The sequence below is a fragment of the Panthera pardus genome, unplaced genomic scaffold (genome assembly GCF_024362965.1).
Source record: "Panthera pardus isolate Hobbes unplaced genomic scaffold, ASM2436296v1 HiC_scaffold_24, whole genome shotgun sequence".
Taxonomy (NCBI): Eukaryota; Metazoa; Chordata; class Mammalia; order Carnivora; family Felidae; genus Panthera; species Panthera pardus.
The window spans coordinates 15,542,838-15,567,258 of record NW_026526810.1 but is presented as its reverse complement, the minus strand read 5'-3'; the positions used below and the strand labels follow the sequence as shown (position 1 = coordinate 15,567,258).

The following is a 24,421-nucleotide window of genomic DNA, read 5'->3' as shown; positions in this document are numbered from 1 at the left end:
GGGAGCTGAGATGGAACTTGATTTCACATGAAATCATGACCTGAGCCAAAATCAAGAGTCTGATGCTAAACCGACTCAGCCACCCAGGTTCCCCATCTGTATTATGTTTTAAATAAGCATATTGATCACAAATTTAGTTTTTTATTTGGATATATGAAGATGTCCAAATGATTATTATTTTGATATATTAAGATAAGTATTGTCTCATATTCTTCCATTCTTTTTCTCCTGGAATATAACCCATTCCTTTCTGATTTTTATATTTTTTTAAATATTTCATTTGAGATGTTTTAGCATCAATATTCACAAATGATTTTGAACTCTAGTTATCTTTGCATTGTACTGTGTTGGTAACATTCTGACACTGATGATATAGGTCATGCATAAGTTATATTAACTATCCCTTTTCTTTTGTTCTCTGGACTGGCTTATATAGCATTACAATATATTTAAAGGACTTAGTACATTTCTGGGTCAAATGTCTTCTCCTTTTCTTTCTTTGGGGGCAGGGCTAAGTACATTCCTGACAACTTTAAATTTTCATTAGCAGTTGGTTTGATCTTTGCCTTCTAATGTTTGAAAAATTATATTAATATAGATTTTAAATTTCTTTCCCATTTGAGTATACTGACTTCAGTGTAACAAGAATTTATCTATTTCTTTACTGTGTTTTTACCATTGATTTCTTCCTATTTATTGTTTCCTATTTTGTTCAATTGCACCTTGTCCTTTATTTTTTTAAGTTAATGTTTTGTTATTTTTTCAAAGAAACAGGTTTTATATTTCTATTTTCTGATCCACTAATTTTTGCTTTAATGATTCTTAATTCTTTCTGCTTACTTCTGTATGTGTATGTTGCAATTTCTTTAAAATTTACAGATTTGAATACGTAATTATGTAATTTGTCTTTCTAGACAATGTATATTGCTGAATTACTTTGAATTCACTCTTTAATCAATTATTTTAAGAGATATTTAAAAGAAGTTTTGAATGGTAGTGGCAAATTTTCTTGTATTGAACTTGGAAAATATTGCCTGTACTAATAATTTCTCATGTAAATGTGTTTCATTATGATCTGATGGTCATTTTTGTTAGTGTGCATTCAACACTGGAAAATGTGATATATATATTTTTATGGCAAAAATTCTGACACATATTAATTTACTTTTTTTGCACTAGTGCTGGGTTATTTCCAAGACTCCCTTTTCTCATCCCTACCCCAACTTCATCTCACACTGAGGTTGCAGTTTAGCATCTGCTGTGGAAACAAAAACCATGATCCCAAAATGTTTACAAAAGTGCAAAGTAGAAGACAATACGGGTATCAACTATGGACTGGAAATGCTTCCCTTTAAGATCTTGAAATTCAGTAAATGAATCTAATGCCATGTGAGACAAAGTGGTTTCCATATGTTAGAGGGGAAGGGGTACTAAGTAAACTTTTAGCATATTTTAAGTCTGCACATCTACCAAATTTAGTCATGTGAAACAAGCAAATCAGACTCGTTTTGCGCAGGCATTTTTTGTGTAAAGTGATACCGTCTGTCTGGACTCCTGGGTTGAGTCCATGAATCCAAGTGGAGGAGGGGCCAGCACAACTCTGAATCACTCACAGAACAAACTTTTGTGTGGCAAGGGCTCCTTTGTTTCTGACTGAAACAGGGGTGGCCCAGCTGTCTTCATGAACAAGTCCTTGGAATACTTTGTATAGCTATGGTGGCAGTGACATCCCTTTATTTGACCTCTAAATGAGCTGAGGAGGGAACAGGAAATCCTTTTTTAAACATCATTTTATTTTTTATTTTCTTATTTAGACATCCATCACAAATAATACATGTTTTTGTTGTTGTTTACTATATATCAGAAATTAAATAGCACATTTTTAGTTTTAACTGAATGACTTTGGTTGAAAAAATTACTCCATCTTTTTGAAATTATGACTATAAAGGTAATGTGCCTCCATGCTACACAAAATCTTAAACTAATAATGTTACTTTAACACAAGTTCCAAAGATTTCAAAGAGAAAAACTTCATGGAGTATTAATTCTTGTGCAAGCTCTTCTCAAGTACACAAACACACATAAGTCCTATTTTTTACACATGTCACTTTAAAAATCCCAGCTATGTTTCAAGTTCTTTGTCCAGATTACATTTGGTCATCATAACAACCCTGTAAAATAGATGGTGCTGTACCCATTTCTCATATAAAAAAGTTGAGGTATAGAAAATTTAAGTGACTTTCTCCAGATTGCATGGCTGGTAAGAAGCAGTCAAGATTGTAAGTATTCTTTGTCACCAAAACCATTTTATCTTCTGATAATTCTTATTCCACTGTATCTCCTTAACTTTATTATGATCGTTCAAGATGCTATTTGAATAAAAACATGCTATTTCACAACATTAGGTAGTGTATACTAGGACAAAGTTTTCAAAGCTTTCCAGGCTCAACTTAAAAATCTCTCCTTGAGAGCAGCTTAGCCACTATTCAAAGCTCATTTTTTTTTGAGACTTTGATCTCAGTACAGTTTTTGTGAGTGACCCATGTGGTCCTTTTCTTTGGTTGTTTGGTCATCTGAGCCCTCTTTCCTCTGCAGTACTGGGGTGGCCTCAGGGGAACCAGCACATTTGAATTTTGTTTTGAATCACTCACGCTGCATGACAGTAAGAGTGAGGCTTCTACAGCCTCTTGATTGGTGAATTCTTTGGATAAAAGGAATCAATATGGAAGAAATATGACAAAAATATACTTACCAATAAAACTAGGAATCATGTAAGAAGGAACAGGCAGTGTAAAAATATAGGAGGCTAAAGCATGTTATGAGTAAGGGACTAAGAAATACCAAGTCCACAAGCCAACAGATAAAGCTCCACAGCCCCCACATTCTCTAGGAATTTATTTATGTCCGTCTCTTTCCCACCTGGCTGAACCATTCATACTAAAAGATTGCATGTGTGTTTCCATTAGCAATATTCAGCTGGTCCTGAGCATGTAGGTGAGGAAAGAGGCAGCATGGTGACTGTGTTGTAGAAATACAGAGTTCCATTTGCAGTTCCAATATGTCATAGTTATATGGGCAAGTAATATAACCTCATTTATACCTCATTAGGGTTATGAGAAAAATAGAGCACAAGTACCTCATAAAGTTGGTCTAGGAGTTAAATTAGTGCTTTGGAGAGTGCTTAGCACATGTCACAAACTGCAAATGGACCCTGTCTTTGCTGAATAGTCAGGGCAGTCTGAATCTCCTAGAACTCATGCATCTGGTATATTTCCACATGTTAGCCAAGATAACAATTCTGCAGTTGATGCATACAGCATTTTACACATTTTACACTGGATAAATTGTTAAAATTGCGCTATTCAATTGATATTCTTTATTTGCTTGTTCAGTTACTGAAAAGATGTATGAAAATTGCCCATTTAAATTTTCTATTTTTCTCCTTATCAATTATTTATTTGATTACCAGATGGCATATTATTAAATGAATACAAAATTGGAATAGTTTTATCTTCCATGTAAATTATGTTTATATACCAACCATATTTATCTCCAGCAATGTGTTTATCCTTAATATCAACTATATCTATTACAAAAGCCACAGCATTGTTATTTAGCTTTTTATTCTATTACTTTTAATGTTTCTGTATTCTTATACTGTAGATGTGTATTTTAAACAGCATATAGCTTCATTTTTATTTTAATCATGTCTGATAATCTTTGAGTTTCAGTTTTTAAACCATTTTTATTTAATCTGATAGTGTAATTGTGCTATACTATCTCCTTATTACTATTGTGTTTAGTTTTTGTTCCTTTATACATTTCACTTTTTTTTTAATCTTTTCACTCTTATATTCTGACTGGTTCCAATATTTTTATATTCTATTTTCTCTTTCATAATTTTGTCATTTGTATGTTGAAAACTTTTGTCAAAAGCCCCTTTTTTAATGTCAAGAGATAATACAAAATATTAATACAAAGAACTGTATATCTGAGTTCAAGGCTAACTGCTGTTATAAGGAATGTGATTGTGCTAAATTGCATGGGAACACACATTTGTGTATTTATAATAGGAGAGTGAGCTATCGATGCCACCAAAGGAATTACCAATGTCCTAATTTGTAAGTCCTTTATCTGTGTCTGCTACATTTGACCACAGCCACTTGAATATGTTTTCATTAGATACTAATCACTGAAGCCTGTGAAAAGGACAGAAAGATCATTTACACACTTCACACTCACAACAGCAAATACTATTAGCCTTCCATTTTCAGCTTCTAGCTCTTCCAGATATATGATAGTGTATATGTTTTATATATATCTTGAAAGATATAACTTTTACACACATTTATATGAAATATATAATTCTTAAATATATACTTTGAAATGTAAGTAATTTCACATCAAGCTTTACAGGATAAAAACATGTAAACATACGCACTTGGTTCTGGTCAAGTAAAACACAAAACCACAAGGTAACCACATGTTAAAGAGTGCACTTGAAGAGGAATGAGGGAAAGAACGGACATGTAAACAACAAAGATGAGCAGTTGTACCACAAAGGCCCTGCGAGGGTCCATTTCTTAAGGCTGTAGTAGCAAAAAGCTCCTTGTTCAGTTAAGACTTCTCCCTTCACCCTGTCACATTTATTCTTGAGGGACTTCAAAATGAGTGTGGAAATTCTGTAAACACTAGACTAGAACTGAATCAATCCTGTTGAAAACAGAGATGACAAAATAAACCATAAACTACAGTAATATTCATTTCATCGAACAATAACTTTAAGGACTTTGTTACAGTTTACCACAGTAAAACAGCATAACCCTGAAATGAGGATGGACAAGAAAACAGAGATGAATGCTTTGTAAAAATGGCTTCCATAGCCCCTGTAAATGATAGATGTGTCTATAAACAACAAACAAGCAATAGCAGATGACAGACAGAGCCTTAGCACACTAGACCACATGCCACAGCATAATGCTACAGATTCAAACTGGAATATTTTTCCAGCTTATAATGAAGTAAGTCCCACTGGTCCTCTGAGAAAAAAAAAACAACAAAAAACGCACTCTTTCCCAGTGAAAGAAAACACTTAAACAACAGATTGGCCAGCCGAAGCATGACAAGCTTTTTTTTACTGCTTTTAAAGGGCATCTCGCCCTCTCCCACCTGAGTAGGCTCCAAAAGTTGACTGCAGTGAGCACCGGATGCCTCAGCACCCTGCCTCTGAGGATCCTCTCCTGGGCCCTCAGGGGTTGCATGCTTGTAAAAACAGTTCTCTCCAAATGGGCAGTAACCCCTGCCTTCAGCAAAATACCTGCAAGTCTTGTTGCTCATTGCCTCCTTGTACTGCTGAATAAGTTTCTGTTTCTCTTCCTCCTCCTCCACCCAGAACTCACTGGGAATGACAAAGTTGGAGGTAACCCTGCACTGTGGACAGGACTTGACGATCCTGTTGCCAAACTGTTTGTCAGTCCTCCACCTGCGGATACACTTAAGACAGTAGGTGTGGTTGCAGTTGGAGAGGATGCCAAAGCGGCAGTCACTAGGGTTGACTTTCTCATAGACAACCTCCATGCAGATGCCACACACCTTGTCCATACTTCGCTGCACTGCAAATGAGAGTTCCATATCCTTCTCGTGTGCTTCAATGCAAGCCTTTGTATGGTCTGCCCTCTGCACAGCATCCACAGGGTGCAAGACCTGAAGCCCACACATATCGCATATCTCTCCATGGATATACATACAACTCTCCCCACGAAAGCACTGCCCCATGGCAGCATCACGGCAAAGCTGCTGACCCCTGCCCACTGCAATCTGTTCCCTCTCAGTCACTGGGCTCTGTAAAGGAGCCCTGGGAACAAAAGGGACCATGCGGCCCCTATAGGGTTGCCCGGGTACAAATTCAATAGCATTCTCCCAGCCTTCTACACTGGCTCCTCCTGCAGCTTCAAGGCCTGCATTGTCTCTCTCAGCTTCAAAGAAACCCCTTTCAGCAGCCAAGCCAATCACAGGCAAGGAGCATGAAGGCGCAGCAGAGGGGGCTTTCGCCACTTCCTGAGGCAGGGTCTCAGTATGCGCAGCCGTGCTAGGGCCTTGGTCTGCAGAGGCCCGAGGCAGTGAACCATGGCCCTCCCTGGCCAACTGCTGGCCTGAGAGGTCATGTGAGTAGCGACAATTCTCCCCCTCCTTGCAAAGCCCATGCAGATAATACCTGCAGATGACTTGCTTCGTCCAGCTGCCACCACTCCGGCCCTGCATGCGACTGGGCCCAGCCCCGCCCCCTGCAGCCTGGGCAGGCCTCAGACGTGACGCGCGAAGGGGGGCCGGACCTGTAGCCGCAAATTGCCGGAAGACCGGGCGTGTGCGGAGACTAGGCCCAGGTGCACCCTCCCCTGCTGCCTCGGCACCCGTAGATGCCCCAGGTGCCTCAGAGGCTTCAGTGGGAGCTGCAGGCTCTTCCATGGCAGCCTCTTCCCCCCAAAAGGTACCGGAACTTCCCCTGTGTGCCTTCCTTTGGGCTAGAGGCCCGGAGGGTAGCAGCCGGCACCGGGACCTTGTTTCGGGGAAGTGTGCATCTTTTTTCCTTTTCCCCCTGCTCTCTTCCTGTGACTGTGGTTCCTACTGGCTCTGAGCAGGCGCGGCGGACACTTCCTGTGGTGGCAACGTCAATCCTCTATTCATTCCGTACGGTCTGTGCAGCGTGCACGGTGATTGCGGATCTTCCTTTGTTCTCGCAGCCGGGGCTGCCCCGCCCCTTCCCCGGCCTCTGCCCCCGCTAGTCTGCATGCCAGCTGGCGGATCCCAACGCTTCTTGCTGGCAGGCTGCTCTGGAGGACGTAATCACAACTCTTTGAGGTTTTTATTCAATTTCTTCCAGTGTTCATTCAGACACCTTGTATTTGATTGTTTTTTCACATATGTCTGTTTTAAAAATCATAATCCCTCCCCCCCCACTCTCCCATATAAATTATAAATTCTTTTTCGTTCATTTCATTTTACGTCTACGTGAGATCGTGTGTGTGTGTGCGTATGCGCGCGCTCGCGCGCGCGCGCGAGCGCATTAAGTCTTACGACTGTCACTGTGAGATGCTTTTTGTAGATGCGACAAGATTTCTGGTCTTTATTTTCTGGAAATTCTTACAAGCTTACGGTGGAAATGCTCTTTGTCAGCAAGCCATTAGCAGAGAGTGCTTTGGAGGCGAGACCACTTTAGTGCCTTTCAGATGTCTTAGTTTATTGTGATTTCCAATTCTCCCTTCCCACTGTGCAGAAGCTGCTGAATCCGTACGATCCTGATGCAGGCATAATAAGCCACTGTCCTCTGTGTGACCCTGGCTTTTATTTTCTCTTGCTGGTTTAACTCATGGTGGTCCTTTGTCTCCCTTTCTTTCTTTCACTGAGGTTTGTATGGTATTGTGGCAGGCCAGCCTTTCATAATGTATTCATTCTCTATCATTCTGCTCACAAGTGGTGCTTTTTAATTTCCTCTGTGAGCTCTTTGTCCCCTTGCAAATATATTTTAGTAGATTAATAAATATATATAGGTATATATATATACATACATATATATGTATATATATATAGGCCTCCTGTGCTAAGAGTTCGTATCCTGGATTTATACTGAATTTTATCTTGTAGTTTTCTGCATTCAGAAATTATTTTACATTATTTTCCTCCTTTATTCTTTTAATGTGATTATTTACACTGATAGATTTTCAGATATTTAAAAATTTACTATTTTTCCCTCAGAAATAAGCATTTCTGTGTTATGATGGTTTATTATTTTATATATTATTGGATTTTGTTTGCCAAAATGAATTTCTTAGGATTTATGGTGTAAATTTTAAAATGGGAGAAAGCACAGAAGTCAGATTGAAGTAAATAATAAAGAAAAAATAAACCTGAAGTAGTGTAATGAATCAAGTGTAATCCTTTAAATGGATTATTGAGACGTATGAAATTTGTTAAGAAAAAAATGAAGAAGCCTCAAATAATATTGAGAATTTTAAAAGTGGTGTCACTACATTAATAATAGACATGAAAAATTGTGATAGGATATCAGAAATAAGTTTAAGCCATTAAGTGTGAAAATTTGTACAAAATGGTCATATTTCTAGATATGGTCTATTAATAAAAATGACAGGAGCAGAAAAAAGGAATACTGGCCTATTACATAAATTGAATCTGTAATTAAAAATAATTTTTAAATGAAAGATTTTAAAGATTTCTATCTGAAATAAATAGGCAAAATTTTCTTTATTTATTATTGTCAGTCCTAGCACTACCATAAAGCAAGCAAAGAAATAAAAGATGTTATAATTGTAAAAGAATTATTACTAGGAGACAGCAGAAAATTAAAAAAAAATTGATAAGCCATTAGATTTAATAAGCATATTTAACAAGGACATTGAATAGAAGTACAATATACCAAACAGTTATATTTCCATTTCAGTTAATGACATTTAAACACTTAAAATTCTTAACATTGATAGCAACATAAAAAGTTAACTACCCCAGAAATTAAACTATTTAACATTGTAAAAACTAAAATTATTTTTTTATTTGGGAAGATTTAAAGAAATCAGGGGATACTGTGATCATGCAGTAGAATATTTTCAAAAGGTAAGCTTTTCCTAATTTGGTAATTATGAGAATATTGCTGCTTTCCACCATGAATGTAGGAACTCTTGGTGATTTTGAATTTTCCTCTTTGTATAGTTACTGATTTTTGTATTGGTGATGCCAGTTCTTCCAAAGTCTAACTTGCATTCTCTTTCCTCTCATAAATGCATTGGTTAATGGTGTTCCTCTGACAGCCCCTCAGATTTTCACAGGGAAAAGACTTGGAGCATAGAGTGGGTTTATATAGCAAGCTTTTCACAGATTCACAAACAAGAATCTTGAATATTAAACTGTTATTTCCTAAATGATAATATGTTCCCAGCACGGTGTTTAATTTATATTTGATCCACTTTTTACAGACCAGCACTGTCCATAGAATGTTCTGTGTTGATTTTTATGTATGTACTATCCAGTATGGTAGATATTAGCCCCATGTGGCTCTTGAGCACTTGAAATGCAGCTAGGATGACTGAGGAACTGAATATTTAATTTCAAATTTAATTTAAATAGCTACATAGAGCTAGGAGCTACTATATTGGACAGTGAAGTTCTATAGAGTATTTGACCATCCCATCTCCTCAGGCATGAGGGTACAGAGATTTTCTAACCTGCTTGAGGCTATGCAGCTGGCATGGGGCAGCATTTGTTTTCAGACCCCCACCTCAATGGCCCCAATTGTGTTCATCTCCTAACATCTCATAGTGAACTATGTGTTCTAGTTTTATAATGCAAATATTTCATATACACTATTAGAAACTGAAATTGTACCCCATGATTTTAAATATATGAGATGAAACAACTGGAAATGGGGCAGGGCATGTTGAAAGAATAAGCAGACTCTTCCCATCTGGGTCACATATCTATTCTCAGAGAATTGTCTCTGACTGTCATAGTCCATATTCCTGCCCTGTTTTTCTTATGTTTTATGTTTTATTTTTTTAAGCACTGATGTTTTCACACAGTCTCTGAGAATACACATCTGATCATGTCTCCAGTTATTTGGCTCAGCTGAGTGCTCTTTTCCCAAAAAACACACCAAGGGCCTCAGGAAATGTGACCTAAGGCCAACTTGTGCACACATCAGTCTTCAGGGCAGCACAAGAGCTCCTCGCTGGTCAGGATTTATATATCCAATTGGAATGAATGAAAACAATGTTCCACTTGAGAAGGCTGCACTAAAAACTGCACTTGAGAAGGCTGCACTAAAAACACAGAATGAGAAGGGGAGGGGGGGCAGTTGCAGGGGTGGTATAAACACTGCAGGGCTGAGACACAGTCCAGCAGCTTAACAAAAGCCCAGGAAGCAGGAGACTAGTTCAGAAATGGACTGTAGGGATGGATAGAAAAAACTAGGAGTCTTCACAGTCTTTTATTCCAAATATCTCAGGCCTGCTGGGATCAGCCCCACATACCTGATACCCATATATAAAAGATGCACAATTGTCTCAAAGTAATTTCCTTCAGCAAACACATCTGCTTCAGGTCCAATGTTTAGGTACTAATGTGGGGTGTGGAGATAGGAATTAAAAGGAAAGGTCTAGATTCAGGCATCAGGGGTTCAAATCTGGAATCCACAACTTTCAAACTGAAGGATTCATCTTGGGCAAATTAATCACCCTCTTTTACTTCATTTGGCAAATGGCAGGAATAGTAATAATAGCAATAACAATATGAGTGATTATATCACAGGTTTGCTGTATTAAAGGAGATAAATATATTTTTTAATCTTTTTAATGTTTATTTATTTTGTTGAGAGAGAGGAACACAGAACACAAGTGGGGTAGGAGGTGGGAGCAAGGGAGACACAGAATAGAAAAACAGGCTCTAGGCTCCCAGCTGTCGGCACAGAGTCCGACGTGGAGCTCGAACCCATGAACTGTGAGATCGTGACCTGAACTGAAGTTGGATGCTCAACTAACTGAACCACCCAGGTGCTGCAAAAAGAGTGAATTCTTAGGAAATAATTAGAGTATTACCTGTTAAAAAGGATAGTCTCAGATCTCCATAAATGTCTTTTGACTAAAAACCAAAGAATCATGGGGCTCCTGGGTGGCTCAGTTTCTTAAGCATCCAACTCTTGATTTTGGCACAGGTCAGTGAATTAATACTTATTTTCTCACACGAATAAGCAAACTGAGTTTTATTTTGAAATTTTCAGAGGCGGTTTTTGACAACTCTAGTTCAGAATTCAAACTCACCAAATTGTATATGTCAATTATGTGCAGTTTTGTATATCAGTTATACTTCAATAAGCTGAAAAAAAGAGTCAAGCTTTAAAGCTAGGTATTATATATATATATAAATTATATATATATATATATATAATCAGTTTTAGGTGCCTTTGTGCAGTATTTTTGTCCCCTCACCACTTATGATTGTGATGAAATTCTACGTGGAGCAGGACTCTGTTATCTCATTCTATGAATGGGTGGGCTATTTTGAGGAATTCTTATCTATTCATCATGAATGAATAAATAGATAATAAAGTTACTCAAAAATGCCTTTCTGGTTCCGTATTTCAATACTATATTTCAAAAGGTGCACATGCTCCTCAAGCAACTCAATTATGGTATCATAAAATTACTCTCATTATAAAATTACACCAAATTATCTGTATCATAATTAAGTACTGAAAATTTAAGAAATTTTCTGGATGCATTTCTATAAGTGCTAAGAATTCATGTATGTGTATACTTTAGCATGGGTAACAAAATTTTTTTAATTTTCATATTGATATATTTTACAGATCTGAAACATACTTTTTTTTCTTTTTTATATTAAATATAATTTATTTTCAAATTGGTTTCCATATAACACCCAGTGCTCATCCCAATAGGTGCCTTCCTCAATGCCCATCACCCTTTCCCCTCTCCCCCACCCCTGTCAACCCTCAGTTTGGACTCAGTATTTAAGAGTCTCTGATGGTTTGCATCCCTCCCTCTCTGTAACTTTTTTTCCCCTTTCCCCTCCCCCATGGTTCTCTGTTAAGTTTCTCAGGATCCACAAAAACATACTTAAATTTCAATTTCTAACCAGATTAAATAGTTTACATAAGGCCAATATTTCCATACACAACAATGATAGAAACTGGACAAACATATGAAGTAAGTACTTGAGGGACTTAGGAAACAGCTAATGTGTCCTTTTTTTTTTTAATTTAATTTTTTAGTTTTTAAAATTTACATCCAAATTAGTTAGCATATAGTGAAACAATGATTTCAAGAGTAGATTCCTTAGTGCTCCTTACCCATTTAGCCTATTCCCCCTCCCACAACCCCTCCAGTAACCCCCAATTTGTTCTCCATTTCTCCCCCTCCCTGTTTTTATATTGTTTTTGTTTCCCTTCCCTTATGTTCATCTGTTTTGTTTCTTAAAGTCCTCATATGAGTAAAGTCATATGGTATTTGTCTTTCTCTGACTAATTTCACTTAACATAATACCCTCCAGTTCCATCCACGCAGTTACAAATGGCAAGATTTCATTCTTTTTGATTGCTGAATAATATTCCATTGTATATATATACCACATCTTCTTTATCCATTCATCCATCGATGGACATTTAGGCTCTTTCCATACTTTGGCTATTGTTGATAGTGCTGCTATAAACATTGGGGTGCATGTGTCCCTTCAAAACAGCACACCTATGTGCCATGGACAAATGCCTAGTAGTGCAATTGCTGGGTCTTAGGGTAGTTCTATTTTTAGTTTTTTGAGTCAGCTCCATACTGTTTTCCAGAGTGGCTGCACCAGCTTGCATTGCCACCAACAATGCAAAAGAGATCCTCTTTCTCTGCATCCTTGCCAACACTTGTTGTTGCCTGAGTTGTTAATGTTAGCCATTCTGACAGGTGTCAGGTGGTATGTCATTGTGGTTTTGATTTGTATTTCTGTGATGATGAGTGATGTTGACCATTTTGTCATGTGTTGGTTGGCCATCTGGATGTCTTCTTTGGAGAAGTGTCTATTCATGTCTTTTGCCCATTTATTCACTGGATTATTTGTCTTTTGGGTGTTGAGTTTGATAAGTTCTTTATAGATTTTGGATACTAACCCTTTATATGATATGTCATTTGCAAATATCTTCTCCCATTCTGTCGGTTACCTTTTAGTTTTGCTGATTGAGGAAACAGCTAATGTGTCTTAACACATTATTATTTAGTAACCTAAATAACCCATGAATTACAAAAAGAAATCACAAAGGTGCCTGAGTGACCGAGTGAGTTGATTTCAGCTCAGATCATGATCTCAGGTTTATGAAATCGAACCCCACATCTGGCTCCATGTTGAGCATGGAGCCTGCTTAAGATTCTCTCACTCCCTTTCCCTCTGCCTCTCTCCTGCTTTCTTTATCTCTTTCAGGAAAAAAATCACAAAGAAAATTGGAAAATATTTTCAACTGAACAACAATGAAAATATGGCATATTAAAATATTTAATATGCAACTAAAGCCATGCTTAGAGGCTAAATGTATAGCCTCATAAAGGAAATTTTTATCCTCAATAAGGAAAGAAAAGCTTCATTTACAGAAGTTAAAAAAAAAAAAGTCAACAAGAAGACAGAGAAGGGGAGAAAATATCCCACAGTAATATTGGAGTCTTCTCGCCACCTTCCACTTTAGGAAAAGGGAATAGAGACTGTGCCATAGGTATACTCAGACCTACGAAACGTGGCCACTAGGATAATAGGACAGAATTCATCTAACTTTTGGCTTCTTAGAGGAGTGCTTTTTATTTTTTTAAATATAAAAATATTCACATAATTTTCAAAGTTTCTTACCCTGTTCCTTTCCTCCTCCAAAATATTTAGGTAGTTTTAAAGAGAATTGTGAACAATCATACCTAACTGACCAGTCAGTGTCATTGGTCTCCCACATACAATTTTAAGAAAGCACATTAATATTTCTGGCCACTAGAGAGCAGAGATGTAATTGATTAAATAAGCAAAAGGGGGAAAACCCAGCAAGGCTTTAGAGATTTTGATGCACAATTAATATACTGACCTAATAAATGTTTATGAAAGCATTATATCTATCAAATTTAGTCTGTGAAAATTACACACCAGGCACCTCTGACAATTAACAACTTATTGGGCCTAAAGAATACCTCAATAATTTCAAAGGATTGAAATAATTCAGAATATATTTCCCTACTCCAATATAAATTTGAGCCAGAAATCAATAACAAAATGTAACTAGAAAATCATTTCTATATTGAAATATTGATACCTATATTTCCAAATAACCCCAAATTCAAAGAAAAAAATCACAAAGTAAATCAGAAAACATTATGATTTAATTAACAATGAAGGTGCCTATATAAAAATTTGTCTATGATTTACGGAAATCAGTACTCCTTAAAGGAAATTCTATACCTTAAAAGGAATATATTAGAAAATGAGAGGGGCGCCCGGGTGGCTCAGCCAGTTGAGCATCCGACTTCTGGTCGGGTCATGATCTCATGGTTTGTGAGTTCGAGCCCCGCGTCGGGCTCTGTGTTGACAGCTCAGAGCCTGGAGCCTGCTTCAGATTCTGTGTCTCCCTATCTCTGCCCCATCCCCACTCATGCTCTTCTCTCTCTGTCTTAAAAATAAATAAAAACCTTAAAAAATTAAAAAAAAAGAAAATGAGAAATTCTGGTTATTTCTGATATATTCACTCTCTGGGTAGTAACAACAACAATAACAAAAAAGTAATTTTAACCAAAAGAAAATAGATGGAAGGAAACAACAAAAATAAGAACATAAATTAATAAAAGAAAACAAACATATAACAAAGAGAATAGCCAGAGGTTGACTATTTAATAGGATTAGTAATGTGACTAAACCTCTGGAATGCTTCACTGAAAACAAACAAAAACAACAACAACAACAGCAACAACAAAAACACACAGGGATTACTCAAGTATCCAATATGAAGAATTGATAACAGTGATATTTCCACTGTTCATATATACTTTAAGGAGATGATAAAGGCCATTAAATATGAAAATGTAGGTGAAATGGGCAACTTCCTAGAAAACACAGATTATAAAAGTAAAATCAGAGTAAATGTGAAATAGGAATAGCCTGCTAGCTGTTAAAGAAAAGTAATTGTAATTAAATGCCTTCTTACAAAACTTTAGGCCCAGATGGATTCACAATAAATCCCATTAAATATGTAAGAAGAAACATTAGAGACCCCTGTTGCTCATAAACTTTGATGTGAATTAATAGAAAATTAACAGTAAAGTCCAATGGTCTATAAAAGGATAATACATAACAGCAAAGAAGGGTTAACTCTTTTGATTTAAGATAATGTCTATATTTGAAAGCAAATTTTAAAAACTCCACAGATACAGAGAACAGGTTGGTGGTTGCCAGAGGCAGTGGGTGGGGAAGGAGCAAAGTAGGTGAAGGTGGTCAAAGGTACAAACTTCCAGTCATAAAATAAATAAGTCCTGGGGATGTAATGTGCAAAGTGGTGACTATAGTTAATAATACTACAATATTGTATTGTATATTTGAAAGTTGATAAGACAGTTCTCATAAAAAAATTATAACTGTGTGTTGATGGATGTTAACTAGGCTTATTGTGGTAATCATTTTGCAATGTATACAAATATTGAAGCAGTATGTTTTTTGTTTGCTGGAAACTAATATAATGGTGTGTGTTTAGTGTATCTTAATAAAAAGAATTAAAGAGCTTATTTGCATACACAGATATTTCTCAGAACACCAACTGCAAACTGCACTTAAAATAGTGTTACGTCAGTGAAAGAAGTATATAGCCCTTCTGTAAAGCACTTAGAGAACTTTTAAAGAACACCTGCAGTAAAGATGTTCCTAATATACTGCATACAAGCTGCACTGAGAACAGTGTTATATTAGTGCATGAAACTTATGCCCATTGTGTAATCATGTAAATTAAGACATTTCTAACAACAGAATTCACATGATGCATTTAGGACACTGTTATATGAGTAAATGTAAGTGATGTCTATTCTGAAATGAACATAGAGAATTGTTTGAGAACACTTGTAGTAAGTATGTTTCTAAGAACGTTACTTGCAAACTGCATCGAGAACAGTGTTATGTCAGTGAATTAAGGCTATATCCATTCTATAATGCACATAAATAAGTATTTAAGAATGGTTATAATAAAGGTGTTTCTAAAAGTGATTTAAAAATCTGTTAGTGCAATTAACTGCACTAGTACTTAAAGGGGAAAAATAAAACAATAAACTCCACAAATCTATATTTTCTCTGTTAAAATAACATACATTTACAATAAAATTCTTAAGACACTAATAATAGCAAATAAGTTTTTGTTCTAGCTCTGTGAAAAGTGCTGGTGTTATTTTGATAGTTATTAATTGAATGTGTAGATTGCTCTGGGTAGCATAAACATTTCAACATATATTTGTTAACATATAGTTTAACATATTTAGTTAATATAGATATTTACCAATGTTTATTCTTCCAATCCATGGGCATGGAATATTCTTCCATTTCTTTGTGTCTTTCAATTTCTTTCATAAGTGTTCTATAGTATTCAGCATACAGATCTTTTACTTCTTTGGTTAGGTTTATTCCTAGGTATCTTATGAGTTTTGGTGCAATTAAAAATTGGATTGATTCTTGAATTTCTCTTTCTGCTGCTTCATTATTGGCATATATAAATGCAACAGATTACTGTACATTGATTTTATAACCTGTGACTTGCTAAATTCATGTGTCAGTTCTAGAAATTTATTGGTGATTGATTTGTAGATATTGATCCACCCCTGCAGCCCAGGAATAAATCCCACTTGATTGTGGTGAATAATTATTTTAATGTATTGCTAGATTTGATTCTCTGTTACCTTGTTGAGAATTTTTACATCCATGTTCATCAGGGAAATTGGTCTGTAATTCTCCTTTTTAGTGGGGTCTTTGATTTTGGAATGAAGGTAATGCTGCCCTCGTAGAATGAGTTTGGAAGTTTTTCTTCCATTTCTATTTTTTTTGGAACAGTTTCAAAAGAATAAGTATTAATTCTTCTTTAAATATTTGGTAGAATTCCCCTGGGAAGCTATCTGGCCCTAAAATCTTTTTGGGATATTTTTTATTAATGATTCAATTTCCTTACTGGTTATGGGTCTGTTCAAATTTTCTATTTATTCTTGTTTGAGTTTTGGTAGTTTATATGTTTCTGTGAATATATCAGCTTCTTCCATATTGCTCCATTTGCTGGCATATAATTGCTCATAATATTCTCTTAAAAATGATTGTATTTCTGCAGTGTTGGTTGTGACCTCTCCTCTTTCATTCATGGTTTTATTTATTTGGGTCCTTTCCTTTTTCTTTTTGATAAGTCAGGCTAGGGGGTTATCATTTTTTAAAATTATTTCAAAGAACCAGTTCCTAGTTTCATTGATATGTTCTTTTTTAATGTCAGTATCATTGATTTCTATTCTAATATTTATTATTTCCCTTATTCTACTGGTTTTGGGCTTTATTTGCTGTTCCTTTTCTAGCTCCCTTAGGTGGAAGATTAGTTTGTTTGAGACATCTCTTCCTTCCTTTGGAAAACCTAGATTGATATGTACTTCCTTCTTATGACCGCCTTTGCTGCGTCCCAAGGGTTTTAGACTGTCATATTGTCATTTTCACTGGCTTCCATGTACTTTTTTATTTCCTTTTTTTAAAATAATGTTTTATTTATTTTTGAGAGAGAAAGAGAGAGAGAGAGACAGAGACAGAGATGAGCGGAGGAGGGGCAGAGAGAGTAGGAGACACAGATCTGAAACAGGCTCCATACTCTGAGCTGCCAGCACAGAGCCTGATGTAGAGCTTGAACTTGTGAACCACGAGATCATAACCTGAGCTGAAGTTAGACACTTCAGCTGAGCCACCCAGGCACCCTTTTATTATTTCCTTTTTAATTTCTTGATTAACCTATTCATTCTTTATTGGATGTACCTTATCTCCAAGTATTTGTGGTCTTTCCATATTTTTTTCTTATGGTTGATTTCATGTTTCATAGCATTGTGGTCTGAAAATATGCGTGAAACAATCTTGATCTTTTTGTATTTGTTGAGCACTGATTTGTGACTCAATATGTGATCTATTCTGGAGAATGTTCCATGTGAACTTGAGAAGAATGTGTATTCTGCTGCTTTAGGATGAAATGTTCTAAATATATCTGTTACATCCATTTGGTCCAGTGTGTCATTCAAAGCCATTGTTTCCTTATTGATTTTCTGCTTAGGTAATCTGTCCATTGCTGTAAGCAGAATGTTAAAGTCCCCTGATATTATTGTATTATAATCAATGACTTTCCTTATTTTTCTTGTTACCTGATTTATTTATTTGAGTGCTCCAAGTTAAGGGCATACGTATTTACCATAGTTATATCTTCTTAGTGAATAGACCTCTTAATTATGATATAATGCCTTTCTTCATCTCTTGTTACAGACTTTGGCCTAAAATCTAGTATGCCTGATATAAGTATGGCTACTCCAACTTTCTTTTATTGTCCACTAGCATGATAGATGGTGCTTCATTCCCTCACTTTCAATCTGCACATATCTGCGTCTAAAATGAGTCTCTTATAGGCATCAAAGAGATGTACCTTGTTTTTTGATCTGTTCTGATACCCTACGTCTTGATTGGGGCATTTAGTCCATTTACATTCAGAGTGATTATTGAAAGATACGAATTTAGTGCCACTGTGTTATCTGTAGATTTCATGTTTCTTTGTTCTCTGGTCTTTTGTAGTCTTTGCTGCTTTCCACTCTTAGGGTCTCCCTTAAAATTTCTTGCATGGCTGGTTTAGTGATCATGAATTCCTTTAGGTTTTGTTTGGGAAACTCTTTATCTCTCCTTCTATTCTGAATGACAGTCTTGCTGGATAAAGAATTTCTGGCTGCATAATTTCCCCAGTCAGCACATTGAATATATCCTGCCACTGCTTTCTGGCCTGCCTAGTTTGTGGACAGATCTGATGCAATCTGATTTGTATTCACATGTAAGTTATGTACTTTTCTTTTACCCTTGTGGCTTTTGTGATTTATTCTTCGTCTGTATATTTTGTGAATTTGTCTAAGGTATGCCTTGACGATAGTCAGCTTTTGTTGAATTTAATGGGATTTTAATTTAATTTTAATTGAATTTCTCTGTGCTTCTTAGATTTTGATGCCTGTGTCTTTCCCCAGATTAGGGAAGTTTTCATCTATAATTTTCTCACATAAACCTTATCTCCCATTTTATCTCTCTTCATCTTCTGGGATTCATATGATATGAATATTATTCCTCTTTAATAAGTAGCTAAATTCTCTAAGTCTTGTTTCATTATCTTTTCCTTTGTCTCCCTCTTCTTTCCAGCTTTATTATTTTCCATAATTTTATATTTTGTATCACTGATTTGCTGCTCTGCCCATCCTCACTGTCATGACATCCATTCGAGATTACATCTCAGTTATAGCATTTTTAATTTCAGCTTCATTAGATTTTAGCTCTTTTATCTCTGGAGAGAGGGATTCTCTGGTGTCTTCTATGCTTTTTTCAACCCCAGCTAATATTCTTATAATTATCATTTTAAATTCTAGTTTAGACATCTTACTTATAACTGTTGATTAAATCCCTAGCCATCATTTCTTCCTGTTCTATTTTTTGGGATGAATTCCTCCATCTTGTCATTTTGGAGGAAGAAAAATTAATAAAATAAAATAATTAAATTTAAAATTAAAAAAAAAAATGAAATAAAGGAAACTAGATCCTAGGTGTTTTTTGGTCTTCTTGTTAAGAGAAGCTTGACAGAGGGGCACCTGGATGGCTCATTCAGTTAAGCATATGACTTCGACTCAGGTCATGATCTCACAGTCCATGAGTTCGAGCCCCACATAAGGTTCTATGCTGGCAGATCAGAGCCTCGAGCCTGCTTTGGATTCTGTGTCTCCCTCTCTCTCTGCCCCTCCCCTGCTCATGCTCTGTCTCTGTCTCTCTCTCTCTCAAAAATAAATTTAAAAAAAATTAAAAAAATTAAAGAAGAGAAGCTTGATAGAAAAGAGAAAAAAGAGACAAAAAGTAAAAAAGAAATTAAAAATTAATTTTAAAAATGATAAAGAAAATAAAATATAATAAAACATCTTTGCTTTTGCTGTATCCAAGAAATAAAAAGAAAGGTAGGAAAAAAGTCAATACAGAAAAAAACATAAAAATAGAAGCAAAGAAAATGAACAAAGAAAAAGAAACCTAAATTAAGCTAGATCCAGTTTCCGGTAGAGGTGAGACTTTGCAGCACACTATGATCCATGGACTAAGTGGGTGGAAGGGATTTGTCCTGGTTTTCTGAGTAAGGGGCCTGCTCCTCTGGTTCTGAAGCTAATTTGCCTTGCTGAGATGTGCCTGGAACGCAGAAGTGGGTGGTGCTTGGTGTAAGTGACTCAGGCCTCCACTAGACAGTGCTATGTTTTTTTCTGAAGTCTGACCATGCTGGTGGGCATGGGGTGGGTGGAAAATGGCGTCATCCTGCCCTCTTAATCTTCTGTGATGGAAACTCAGGTCTGTCTCTATTCAGGAGACCCTCACAGAAAAGTATTCCAGGCTTTCATCAGATTCCTGTCCTTAACCTGTCTGTGCCTGAGAGCACGCCGAGTTCCACAGTGCTCCTGTGTTTTATCTCCGGCAAGCATCTCAGATTCAAAATTCCAAATCTCAAAGGGCCCAGGAAAATGCAGACCCACCTCCCTCCTCCAGAGGGAGACTCATGGAGCACCTTTCACCATTCTGTCCCAGAAAAGTAGTTGTATAGTGCACACCCAGTGGTTGGAGTCTATTGTGGCACACAGTGAAAAGCTGTGACTAGGATATCTTCCATCTGCACATGTCTCTGTTCCCTGCTGTTGAATAAGCTACTCAATGTCTCTCAAGGACTTTTGTCCTTGGAGAGGCAAAAATCATTCTTCCAAATGTATACCTGGAAGGGGAATGATCTCTCCCAGTGTGACCCAGGAGATCCCCACACCACGGAGTCTTGCACATATCCTACAGGTCACTCACTCCCTACCACTCTCACTCTCTCCCTGACCACTCTCCTCGAAAAGGTTTCCCTTCTCCCTGCAACACCGCAGCTTTTCTCTCCCTAATCCACAGCTCTGAAGCTTCCATCTTCCACATTCTGTCCCTCCAATCATGCAGGTTGTTTTCTTAATCCTCGGATTGATATCCTAGTTTTTCAAACTGATTTGATGTTGATTTAGCTGTGTTCCAAAGATTAGGCACAGTTCTTTATCCACTCATCAACTGATGGACATTTAGGCTCTTTCCATAATTCGACTATTGTTGATAATGTTGCTATAACAATCAGGGTTAATGTGTCCCATTCAAATATATATTTTTGCATCCTTTGGGTAAATACCTGGCAGTGCAATTGCTGGATCATAGGGGAGTTCTGTTTTTAACTTTATGAGGGACTGGCATACTGTTTTCCAGAGTGGCTGCACCAGGTTATATTTCCATCAATAGTACAAGAGGGTTTCCCTTTCTGCACATCCCTTCCAACACATTGTTTCTTGTGTTGTTGATTTTAGCCATTCTGACAAGTGTGAGGTGGTATCTCACTGTAGCTTTATTTTAATTTCCCTGATTATCAGTGATCTTGAGCATCTTTTTGTGTGTCTGTTAGCTGTATGTATGTCTTCTTTGGTAAAATGTCTATTCATGTCTTCTGCCCATTTTTTAACTGGATTATATTTGGGGGGGTGTTGAGTTTTTTAAGTTCTTTATATATTTTGGATAGTAGCCCTTTATCATATATGTCATTTGCAAATATCTTCTCCCATTCTGTAGGTTGCCTTTTAGTTTTGTTGATAATTTCCTTTGCTATGCAGAAGACTTTTATTTTAATTAAATCCAAAAGTTCAGTTTTGCTTTTTTGGAGACAGATCTAGTAAGATGTTGCTACTGCCGAGGTCAAAGAGGATGCTGCATGTGTTCTTCTATAGGATTTTGATGGTTCCTGTCACTTATTCAGGTATTTCATCCATTTTGAATTTGTTTTTATGTATGCTATAGAAAGTGATTCAGTTTCATTCTTTTGCATGTTGCTGTCCAGTTTTCCCAACACCATTTGTTGGAGAGACAGTCTTTTTGCCACTGGATATTCTTTTCTGCTTTGTCAAAGATTGATTGATCATATAGTTGTGGGTCCATTTCAGGGTTTTCTGTTCTGTTCTATTGATCTGTTTGTATGTTTTTGTGGAAGTACCATTCCATCTTGATCAGTATAGTTTTGTTAGGTAACTTGAAGTCAAGAGTTAGGTTATCTCGTGTTTTTGTTTTCTTTTTCTAAAATTTTTTTTTAACATTTATTTATTTTTGAGACAGAGAGAGACAGAGCATGAACGGGAGAGGGTCAGAGAGAGAGGGAGACACAGAATCCGAAACAGGCTCCAGGCTCTGATCTGTCAGCACAGAGCCCGACGTGGGGCTCGAACTCACGGACCGCGAGATCATGACCTGAGCCGAAGTCGGCCGCTTAACCGACTGAGCCACCCAGGTGCCCCTGTTTTCTTTTTCAACATTATTTAGCCTCTTGGGGTCTTTTGTGGTCCCATATAAATTTTAGGTTTATTTTTCTATCTCTCTGAAAAAATGATGGTGGTATTTTGATAGAGATTGCATTAAATGTCTACACATTTACTGTATAGTTTTTGTTTTGGGTACTATAGACATTTTTAACAATTATTATTATTCCATTACATGAGCATATAATGTTTTTTCCATTTATTTTTGTCCTCTTCAATTTCCTTCATAAGTGCTCTGCAGTTTTCAGAGCACAAATCTTTTACCTCTTTGGTTAGGTTACCCTAAGTATCTTACGGTTTTTGATGTAACTGTAAATTGGATCACTTCCTTGGTTTCTCTTGCTGCTGTTTCATTATTGGTGTATAGAAATTCAATATATTTCTGTACAGTGATTTTGTGTTCTGCAACTTTACTAAATTTGTATATCAGTTACAGAAGTTTCTTGGTGGAGTCTTTTGGACTTTTCTATTCAGAGTATCATGTCATCTGTGAATAGTGAAAGTTTGACTTCTTTCTGGGTGATTGGGTTATATTTTATTTCTTTTTGCTGTTAGATTGCTGAATCTAGGATTTCCAGTTCTATGTTAAGTAACAGTGGTGAGAGAGGACATGCCTGTCTTTTTCCTTAGAGAAAAATCTCTCAGTTTTTCAAAATTGAGGATAATATTCACTGTGGGTTTTTCATGTATGGCCTTTATTATGTTGAGGTATGTTCACTCTAATCTTACATTGTTAAGATGTCTGGGTGGGTCAGTAAGTTAAGCATCTGACTCTTGATTTCAGCTCAGGTCATGGTCTTACAGTTTGAGAGTTCAAGCCCCACGTTGGGCCCTGCACTGGCAGAGCAGAGCCCGCTTGGGATTCTTTCTCTCTCTCTCTCTCTCTCTCTCTCTGTCCCTCCCCTGCTCTCTCTCTTTCAAAATAAATAAACAAACATTAAATTTTTTTAAAAAGTTAAATTGTTGAGGATTTTTATTATGAATGAATGTTGTTCTTTGTCCAATGCTGTTTCTGCTTCTGTTGAGAGGGTCATATGTTTCTTCTCCTTTCTTTTATTAATGTAGTGTACCATGTTGTTTCATTTGCAAATACTGAACCACCCTTGAAACCCAGGAATAAATTCCACTTGATTGTGGTATATAATCCTTTTTTATAGGGTTATTTATTTTTGAGAGAAAGACAAAGTGTGAGCAGGGGAGGAGTAGAGAAAGAGGGAGACACAGAATCTGAAGCAGGCTCCAGGCTCTGAGCTGTTAGCACAGAGCCCAGAATGGCACTCAGACTCACAAGCCATGGGATCACGACCTGAGCCAAAGTCTGATGCTTAATTGACTGAGTTACCCAGGCATCCCCCCCTCCCTTTTGTGAATGATCTTTTAATGTACTGTTAGAATTGATTTGCTAGTATTTTGTTAAGAATTTTTGCGTTCATGTTCCTCCAGGACATTAGCCTCTGGTTCCCTTGTTTTGTGGGAGTCTTTGTCTGGTTTGGGAACCAGGGTAATTATGGCCTCATAGAATGAGTTTGGAAGTTTTCCTTCAGTTTTTCTTTTTAGAATTATTTGAGAAGAATGGATATTAACTATTCTTTGAATATTTGGTAGTATTCACCTATGAAGCCATCTAGCCCTGGAAGTTTTGTTGTTGGGAGATTTTTTTTTTATTACTAGTACAATTTCATTGCTGGTTATTGGTCTGTTCAAGATTTTAATTTCCCCATGTTTCAGTTTTGGTAGTTTATATATTTCTAGGAATTTATCCATTTCTTACAGATTGTCCAATTTGTTGGTGTATTGTTTTTAATACTATTCTCATAATTGTTTGTATTTCTGTGGTGTTAGTTGTTATTTCTATTCTTATTTGTGATTTTATTCACAGAATCATTTTTTTGTTGTTTTTGATATGTCTTCCTAGAGGTTTATCAATTTTATTATTTTTTTTTCAAAGAGCCAGCTCCTGATTTCATTGATCTATTCTGTTTTGGGTTTTTTTTTCTTTTTTTGGTTTCTATATCATTTATTTATTCTCCAATCTTTATTATTTCCCTTTTTCTGTGGCCTGTAGCCTCCATTTGTTGTTCTTTTTCTAACTCCTTTAGGTGTAAGTTTAGGTTGTTTATTGGAGATTTTCTTGCTTCTTGAGAAAGGCTTGTATTGCTCTCTTATGACTGTTTTTGCTGTATCACAAAGGTTTTTGGTTATTCATGTTTTCTTTTCTTTTTTTTTAATGTTTATTTATTTATTTTGAGAAA

General features: G+C 36.4%; 1 protein-coding gene across 1 annotated transcript; it reads right to left on the bottom strand.

The window, feature by feature from the left end:
- Positions 1–1,772: 1,772 nt before the first annotated feature.
- MKRN3 (makorin ring finger protein 3) lies at positions 1,773–6,577 on the bottom strand. The gene has a single exon (XM_019436154.2). It carries the CDS (start codon positions 6,463–6,465, stop codon positions 4,981–4,983), a length of 1,485 nt encoding a protein of 494 aa, XP_019291699.1. The 5' UTR covers positions 6,466–6,577; the 3' UTR covers positions 1,773–4,980.
- Positions 6,578–24,421: the final 17,844 nt, after the last annotated feature.